Source organism: Triplophysa rosa, linkage group LG13, assembly GCF_024868665.1.
Source record: "Triplophysa rosa linkage group LG13, Trosa_1v2, whole genome shotgun sequence".
Taxonomy (NCBI): Eukaryota; Metazoa; Chordata; class Actinopteri; order Cypriniformes; family Nemacheilidae; genus Triplophysa; species Triplophysa rosa.
The window spans coordinates 3,268,848-3,278,505 of record NC_079902.1 but is presented as its reverse complement, the minus strand read 5'-3'; the positions used below and the strand labels follow the sequence as shown (position 1 = coordinate 3,278,505).

At 41.7% G+C, this 9,658-nt stretch overlaps 2 protein-coding genes across 3 annotated transcripts in view; one reads left to right on the top strand and one right to left on the bottom strand.

The window, feature by feature from the left end:
• mgat4b (alpha-1,3-mannosyl-glycoprotein 4-beta-N-acetylglucosaminyltransferase B) overlaps window positions 1-8,364 on the top strand; it is a 104,426-nt gene extending 96,062 nt beyond the window's left edge. For both annotated transcript variants that reach the window (XM_057348851.1, XM_057348849.1), the window contains one exon: window positions 8,268-8,364. In XM_057348851.1, coding sequence (XP_057204834.1) covers window positions 8,268-8,275 — 8 coding nt within the window. In that variant the 3' untranslated portion in view covers window positions 8,276-8,364. The remainder of the gene's footprint in view (window positions 1-8,267) is intronic.
• LOC130563382 (uncharacterized) lies at window positions 7,207-8,106 on the bottom strand. The gene is made up of 2 exons (XM_057348848.1): window positions 8,053-8,106; window positions 7,207-7,873 (listed from the first exon to the last, which is right to left on the bottom strand). Exons 1-2 carry the CDS (start codon window positions 8,085-8,087, stop codon window positions 7,207-7,209), a joined length of 702 nt encoding a protein of 233 aa, XP_057204831.1. The 5' UTR covers window positions 8,088-8,106.
• Window positions 8,365-9,658: the final 1,294 nt, after the last annotated feature.

The window sequence follows — 9,658 nt, the reverse complement described above, 5'->3', positions numbered from 1 at the left end:
AACAGTCTCTTAGTCATGTTGCCTAGCTCCCTAGCTTCATGTTTTGGATGTAATGCTACAGAGACGTGTGGTGCAGCTGTATCAGACATTTCATACCATTTCATCTGCTCTTCTGTCAGTAAAATTGGTGCCACTACTCCCTCTTTTCCTATCATGAGGCCGGATCCCCTTAACACCCATTTACTGTCCTCTATTTCCTGGAACAGATCTTGGTATTGTGTGGTGTCATCCCTGTCATAAAATAACGTGCAATGTAGGGGGTCTATGGGTGGCAGAAATATGTCTATGTTTGTGATCCACTGACGATGTTCGTTATACCTTGACACAACACTATTGGGGGCTACACTCAAATCTAGCTCCACCCAATATATGTCAGCATCTTCTAGCTCACCACATGATGTTAACATCCACTGACTGTCTGTGGTGTGACCTGAAAGAGAACAATTTGTTTCTGATCCATCTGGACATTTCACTATCACTCCCTCGGGTGAACATAAAATGCTGGCTCCTAATTTAATTAATAAATCTCTGCCTAAAAGGGGGATGGGAGCATTGCAAGAGTACAGGAACGAGTGCGACAATGTCTGATTGGCGACCTTCACTCTCAACAGTTTGGTCATAGGCCATTTTTCTACCCCACCAGAGAACCCTATTACTCCCACTGTGCGATTTGTCAGATCGCTATTGTCAATTGTGCCCTTTGTTACAGTAGAGTATGTGGCCCCGGTATCTACCAGAGCCTTTAGTGGTTGATCACTTACCACTATTTCCATGAGAGGTTCAGCCATTCCTCTCACGGTGGTTCTCTGTGGGCCCCTTCAACATCCCTCCGCCCCAGGTTGGAGGGTGACGGGAAGTGTTGCCCCGGGTTGTGTGGGGTCTGTGGTCCCCTGCCCTGACCACCGGAACCACCTCCTCGGGGACCCCATCCCCCCGCAGGTGGACCGCTGTATTGGCCTTGAGTCTGTGACCCATTTCGTGGACAATTTCTTGCCCAATGTCCATTTTCACCGCACATGTAACACTGTGTCCCGCTCTGCCCCCTTCTCCCTCGTCCTCCCTGTCTGCCTCTGTTTCCTCTCCAGTGGGATCCCTGCCTATGATTTGTTCCTTGGCCCCATGGTGGGGTCATGTGATGCTGTACTTGTGGTGGTCCCCCGAAGGGTGAACCACTATATGGGGGCCCTTCATATGGATCTCTGGGGTGGTCATGCTGTGGCATTTGTCTAGCCTTTTTTGTCACACCTTCGCCCTTTACTTTTTCTAACTGTAGCTTTAACAGCTGTGTTTTAACTCTTTCAAGTTCCTCCTCTTCCTTAGTGGCCCTTTCAACTGCTCTGTCTGTGTGGTGCACTAAATGTCTTTCACATACCTCGTTACTTGCCACTGGGATATCTGGGTTATTCTCCATTGCCTGTTTTACTCCATTTGGAGCTCCTGTCATTACTGCTGTTCTAAATATGTCTCGTGTCACGGGGTTATTTAAACTGTTTTCCTCCACCATTTGTTCCCACTCAGCAGCACAACGGAAGTAATAGGCTGCTCCAGTCTCACCTGGTTTAATGCGGAATTTTATATTCTGGTACACAGTTGGTGGCACGGGATATAGTCGACGAAGAGTTTGGCTTACAGCAGTGCTTACTCTGGTAAATGGTGTCTCATTTGCAACATACGTAGTATTTGCATCGAGCTCTAAATTTTGCATTTGTGAGGCTGTCAGTATCTGACCCAGCAGGCATCTCAAGTCACCCAAAGCCAAGTCAGTGCCATGGCTGAGTGCTGTCAGCTTACTCAACCATCTGCTGCCTCCTGAGGTAATGGGTGGCAACTTACTTGTTATTGCCGTCATGTCACTGTGCGACCAGGGCTGGTACTGAAGATTCCCCCCTGGTCTGTGCATCAATGGTGCCTGTATCTGGGGTGCCATTAATTGATTGCCTGGGCCATATAAAACAAGCTCCCTTTCCCACGGCCCCGTTTTGCTTCTCAGCCTGTTTGCTATTGGCCCATCTACAGTCATATCCCCTGTAATCTGAATTTTTATCGGGCCTGGTGGTGTGTGGGTCCCTGACTGTGCTTTAGGAGTGGATGCATGTACCGGATTCGCATGTATAATATTATCCTGAGTACCTTCACTGTCATTCACCTGAGATCCTACCTGAGAGGCCTCCTCTTCTGGCTGTTCCCTGTTCTCCTGCCTATGTCTTGTGTTTTCTATATCCTGAATGGTTTGATTTGCTTTCTTTAATGTCCTGCCTACTTCAGTGGTCACTATTTGTCTTAATTCACTAACCTCTTTGTGTAGTTTTTCCATTGAATCAGTAATGTCATCTACGTCGACTTCCATTTCTCCCCCATTGATTGTCATTACAACCTGCTGTTTGGGCGGTTAGTATGAAGGGGGATGGCTTAATGTTGGGTATAATGAAGTGGGGTTGGGTTTTTCTGGGGGCGGAGCAGAGGGGGTAGTCTGAGCACTTCCTGTATTCTCTTACTTTTTCTCTTTGACTTTTGAGCTGTTCACTTCTTCTCCTCTCTGTTTCCCACCCGCTGTCTTTCCTGCACTAAGTGCTGTAGCTGTCATTGCTAGTCTGGTCCACATACGCAATATTTTCATAAGCTCTTCTCCTTCACCTACATGTCTGCTTGATTTATACCACTTCACTTTATCTTTTTCTTCCTGATGTCTTTGTAACCTACAATGTGCTCTTCTCTCCATGTCTCTAATTTTGGGTGCTAGGGGAATCTTCACTTTTTCTTTACTGTCCAATCCACACTCATCACATAATGCTACCCAACACTTATCAATTTCTTTCTGTCTTTGCTTTCTATCTTTTGGTTCTGCCTGTGCTAATAACATATCTGTAACATTTTGCCACTGCACCAATACTGGCGGACACCCGTATTCGTCGCATTCTTTCTGAAATTCGGCCATTTTACGCACAAATTCTATTCACAGTTTGCAAAAATTATACAGTATCCTTTTTTCACACAGTTAAGTCAGTTTTCACATTAATTTTCACATCAGCAACTGCATTCACTTTATCTCCTGCCTATGTCTTGTGTTTTCTATATCCTGAATGGTTTGATTTGCTTTCTTTAATGTCCTGCCTACTTCAGTGGTCACTATTTGTCTTAATTCACTAACCTCTTTGTGTAGTTTTTCCATTGAATCAGTAATGTCATCTACGTCGACATCCATTTCTCCCCCATTGATTGTCATCACTACCTGCTGTTTGGGCGGTTCGTATGAAGGGGGATGGCTTAATGTTGGGTATAATGAAGTGGGGTTAGGTTTTTCTGGGGGCGGAGCAGAGGGGCTAGTCTGAGCATTTCCTGTATTCTCTTTCTTTTTCTCTTTGACTTTTGAGCTGTTCACTTCCCCTTTTCTGTCACCTCCCTGTGTCTTCTGTGAACTGAGTGCTGTGGTTGTTAACGCCACTCTAGTCCACATTCTTAGTTTTTTCCTGAGGGTGTCTTCTTCACTGCCATGTTTCCCTGCATTATACCACTTTACTTTATCTTTCTCCTCTACATGTCTACGCAACTTACAGTGTGCTTTCTTCTCCATTTCTCTAACTTTTGGTGCTAACGGAGTCATCACCTTTTCTGCACTTTCCCATCCACACTCATCACATAATGCTACCCAACACTTATCAATTTCTTTCTGTCTTTGCTTTCTATCTTTTGGTTCTGCCTGTGCTAATAACACATCTGTAACATTTTGCCACTGCACCAAAACTGGCGGACACCCGTATTCGTCACATTCTTTCTGAAATTCGGCCATTTTACGCACAAATTCTATTCACAGTTTGCAAAAATTATACAGTATCTTTTTTCACACAGTTAAGTCAGTTTTCACATTAATTTTCACATCAGCAATTGTATTCACTTTTAAAAACATTCAAACATATAACAGACAATTTTGGAATATTCCTTTATGAGTTCGCCGACTCAAAGGGATTTATTTCACCCTGGCCTTTTTCGTCCCAGACGCGATTACCACAACGCACTTTATGAGTTCCAAACTCAAGGGTTTTATTACCCTGGCATTTTTTGTCCCAGACGCGATTACCACAACGCACAAAATACCAGGAACTTCAATTCCTCTCGGGGATCTCTAATCACCCGCTATTGAGACCCAGTCTCAAATTTCTTCAATTCTTATACTATTACTTTTTAAATCTAATTTCTCAAACTTCTTTTTATAGTTTACTTTTACTTACTCGGAATGTTCATCAAGTTCAACACAGCAATTTAGGTATATTCAATAGCAGAATTTTGAATAAACAGGCTTCTGCTTACCTTTTTATCTTTAGGTCGACCTGTGTGTTGAACCTGAATCCGTTCCGATTCTCAACGAAATGTGCAAAAGATGCCTTCGTCTCTCGTCAAATCACGTCACGGGTCACCAATTGTTGGACTTAATGGTCAGTCCTGCATGCTCAAAAATTTGCACAGAGACGTTCTCCAAAATTAAACAGAAGTTTTATTATCAGATGTAAAAAGGGTAACAAAGCTTTGGGTTGTCAGTCGCTCTCCACACTCTCTCAAAAGCCAACAACCCAGATTATTCAAAAAACACACATATTTATTCAGTATTTGACGTCGTTCTCATCTTCTGACTCCTCCTTTTTCTCTGGGGAGTATTGCTCCTTAGCAACCAATCACCGTGAACCACGTTTATCTGACTCCGTCCTTCTTTGTTAGTTCCTGCAAAACAACATCTCTCACAACACATGTTTTACATCCTGTGGTCAGTCGCTAGTTTCGGGGAGTGTTCCCTAGAGACAGTTTCTTGTGGCCGGACAACATACCAACATTCTTTTAGTAAAAAGAAAACACTCAATCATCTAATGCTTTTAATTATGTAGCGTTGTTTCTTAATCCTATGATTCATTAAAACACATCACAACTCATGATTATACTTAAAACATATGCAGTGGATTGATTCATAACATTTCTTTTCTGTGTGACTCTTTGTGTGTGTGTGTGTGTGTGTGTGTGCTGACTTAGTTAGATTTATGGTTTCACCCCCTCTTTTCCTGCATTCACTCTGCTTGTCACACACACTCTGTTTTTTTTCACAGTAATTTTCCACTGAGTAAAATAGCAAGCACATGATAAAAGCACACAGCTTAATGATTTAATGAAAGAAAACACTTATTGATTTTATTGATAATTAAATCATACTTTTAACTGAATAATATTTCCACATTGTCAAACACCAAATTTTTAACATGGGGAAAACACACATTCGTTTAAGTAGTTTTTGTTTCATCACGAATTAATACGTTTAATTACGTACGGCAACAGCCATCCTTACATATAATAAAGCACAACATGCTTTAAATGATCTACTGATGAAAACATGATATAGTTTAAAAACAAATGGAAGCAGATCTGATATGTGAAAAATTAGAACAGTGAGATCAGCGGATTCGAACCTGCTTCACGGCGGTGTCAATATTACTTGTTATGCGTCTTTAGCACTAACGTTACACCACTGAAGCAGTCGATAAAGCGGTGCAGTTTTTATACTGTTTTCTAGAGGAGTCACCTACATGTTTCACGCTTGTGACGTCCATGAATATTCCCGACGAGTTCTTACAGAAACAATTTATTACAGTATTGTTTGTGTCGTCTTTGTCCCCACCACTTTTCAAAACAAAGTTACGCCACTGAGGATAACCAAGAACGGTCCAGTTACGTAATATATTGGTTATATTTTGATATCAATGTAACGGGGTGATACGAGTGCAATACTACATTTCCCATGAGGCTGCGTAGTAGCATAATGGGGACATTCTAAAATGCTTAACGTGAAAAACGCTTAACGTAACGTACCTAAACAGCGATCAAGGAAAACCAAATTTCTGTCAAACCTTCCTTGTACTAAACACTTGCTGCTGTCAAAAGAACGAGCTCTTGTTCAGCGGATAAAGTGAATAATATCACGTTAAGCGTTTTCTCCCCCATAGAAGTCCATTATAAGGAACACGTGGCGTAACGTACCTAAACAGCGATCAAGGAAAACCAAATTTCTGTCAAACCTTCCTTGTACTAAACACTTGCTGCTGTCAAAAGAACGAGCTCTTGGTCCGCGGATTTTTTTCCGCATAATGGTTACGTCGGCACTATAAAGACTCACCCCTAGTTCACACTGCACGCGTGAGCTGCGCCGTCAGCGTAACTACATCATCACTGCACCTGCAGACTCGCGAGGGTATTCACACCGGAAGCGTTTGTACAGCAGCTGCATCAAATGTGCAAGGTGAGCTAGCCAACCATACAGCATACATTTGTTCTCTAAGTTTAAACATTTGTAAACGTGATACTCTTAAAATTCTGTTACCAAGGGTACAAGGCCCACGTAAATGGTAAACAATAAACAGCCCAGATCATGTTGTTTCAGTCATACTTCAATATAGGACGGACCTAGACTACCTGAAGACAGACTACAGAAACATTTAAAAACAACAAGTAAGTCCGCTTAATGGTTTTGTTTGTAGAATATGTGTCATGAAATCAGCATACGATTCTGATATTGTCACAGCCTACTTTGGTGCAGTAATTTAATGTTTTGCTGTCATTACTGTTTAGTGCGTGTTGTACAAAGAAGAGTCATCGCACTGTACCTTTTGCTAAGAAATGTGCGTTGAAGGATGCGACGAAGAATATGGGTTCATCCGATCAATTTGCGCAGGAGACAGTTTGGTACTTTCCATCATCTTGTTGCTGAACTGCGGCTGGATATAGAGCGTCATCTAAATTATTTTCGCATGAGCGCTGAGCAAATGGATGAGCTTCTTTGTGTTGTTGGCCCAAGCTCACAAGACAGTCAACAAATGATCGCGCAGCAATAGAACCCAAACAACGACTTGCAATTACACTGAGGTAATGTAACAGTTATGTGTTTGTAGTTTTAAAAAGTCCATATGTCTGCATATTGTACGGTATTACTGAGTGTACAGCTAGCGTTTAATGTAAATTAAAGAAATAATGAAGTAAGACAAGAAGTTATTTTGCAAAAAGTGTTTAACTAATGGAAAAGCATCACAAGGAAATCTGACTTTACAATGTCTCTAAAGTAGTAGCAAATAATGAAATTACATAACTACATTAAATAACAATCATGACATTACAACACAGTAGCGAAACTGTTAAAGTAATGATGCAAAATTAAATGTCGGAGAACAAAGAAAATTAGTGTAAATGATGATAGACCAGCGGCAATGGGTCTTCCATAGATGAACCTTGTTGTTGGCCAGATCTTGCAGAAGAAGGTGTTGCTTTGTCAAAGATATCTGTGTGGAGCTGCTGAGTGTGGCTTTGATGGTGAGGGGAGGTTGGGCGGTGTTGATGAAATCCATAACTGTGTGGCTGCTGACTGCTTGTGAATGGGTGGGTTGTAGTGTGACTTTGGTGCATGTTTTGTTCTTCTGCTTCTAGTTCTGACAGGTAAGTCAATATATGAACCTGTGCCCTTGTCTGGTTCCGTGGAAGTAGTCTTCTAAGTTTTGGTACTAAGCTAAGCACAAAATAGTACATTTCGTCTCCCTCGTTTGGAATATACGGTGATGGTGTTGTGGTTGGTTGTGTTAAAATGTCCAATAGCTGTTGCTCTGTTGCATTTGTATCATTTGACCTCCTCCTCTTCTGTCTTGTTGTCTGACTCTCAGTACTTAGAGCTTGCATGCTGGGATAGGGTGAGGAGGTGTCAGATCGTGAATTTGTAGAAGGTGTTGGGGTTACAGGTCTCTGTTGATGTGGAGAACTTGACCTTGAAAGGTCAGCTAGTTCTGGATCCACATCATCTAGTGCCACAGTCATGTCCACAGCTACATCTGCAAATTGCAGAGTGTGTCTGGAGCTACAACACATCATAATATAAAAACATCTGTAATGTAGATACAGTATAAAAACAACTTTCAAACAGTCAGGTAAATTGAATTTCATTAGTAGTACTTTGTCCATGTAACAAATTTGCTTATTTCATCTGTCCTGTTAACATAATTCAAACATGCACCAACCTCAATATAACGTACTAACCTTCTGGACTGCATATGTGGAAGCAAAAAGGACATTATTTGCTCATATTTCCATTCTCGGCTGGTTCCACCAGCAGAGCCACTAGGAAGATTTTTCTGCTTTCTGCTCCTTGCAAAATGGGCATCCCTTAGCACCTTCCACCTTCTTTTACAGTCATTTGCTGTGTGGGGATAAACACATTGTACTAACTATTTACTTTTGTCTGTTTTTCTTAGATTCCTAGGAACTGGGGAAAGCTTATCCAGCCTTGCTCTCCAATATCACCTTGGGAAAAGCACAGTTGCTGGGACTGTGCATTTGACTTGCAGGGAAATAGAGAGGCAAATGATGGCAACGCAATTTCCAAAACAAACAGAGGATATGTGGAGAGACATTGCATCAAAGTTTTGGTCTACATGGAACTTTCCCAACTGCATCGGTGCCATTGATGGCAAACATATCAACATAGTGGCACCTGCTAATTCAGGGAGTTTGTTCTTCAATTACAAGAAGACATTCTCCATTGTTCTGTTTGCGCTGGTAGATGCAGGCTACAAATTTACATTCGTCCAAGTGGTTGACTTTGGTAGAGCCAGTGATGGTGGGATTTATCAAAACTCAGCTCTTAGAAGAGGCATGGAGGCAAAATCTTTGTCTGTGCCAGCAGATAACCCTTTGCCAGGATGTGGTGTTCAGGGTCCCATGCCATATGCTATGGTTGCAGATGCAGCATTCCCACTGAAGACCTACATTATGCGACCATTTCCAGGTAACAACATTCCAAGATGGAGGCGCATTTTCAACTACAGGCTGTCTCGTGCCAGGATGGTAGTTGAATGTGCCTTTGGCATTCTGTCCTCAAGATGGAGAGTACTTCATACCAGATTAAATGTGAAGCCAAAAAATGCAGACTCAGTGGTCATGGCAACATGCATCTTGCACAATTACCTTATGACTCCATCACAGAACCAAAGATGGCTAGATGAGGCTGAAGAGAGAGGCACCGCGATTCCACTGGTCAGGAACATGGGTGGAAACAGAGGAAGTAGAGATGCGTATGAGAAAGGCATTTCAGTTTTCAGTTGGCCAAGATTTCTAAAAATTCTTTCTTTGTATTGGTCTTAAGTAATATTCTAATTTTCTGAGATACTGAATTTGGGATTTTCATTAGCTGTCAGTTATAATCATCAAATTAAAAGAAATAAACAACTGAAATATATCAGTCTGTGTGTAATGAATGAATATAATATACAAGTTTCACTTTTTGAATGGAATTAGTGAAATAAATCAACTTTTTGATGATATTCTAATTATATGACCAGCACCTGTAATTGTCTTACCATCTGCACAAATAGCAGAAGCTATTTCAACCCAGGCTTTTTCCTTTGAAGATATGTCCTTGTAGTATTTACTGCAAGGATCATAAAGCATTTTGTGCTTCTCAACCTCAACGATCAGCCTTGTGTCGTCCATTGTGGTACAAGAATGAGGTATGACACGATCACATTTTATAACGAGCTCCTCGGAAAGCTGGCCACAAACTCAGGTTTGATTGGGTACTGCTAGAGCCGCTTTCTGGCTAGTTAACTGCCGTGATTTTATATACCATGCTTCCACCCAAACGGAA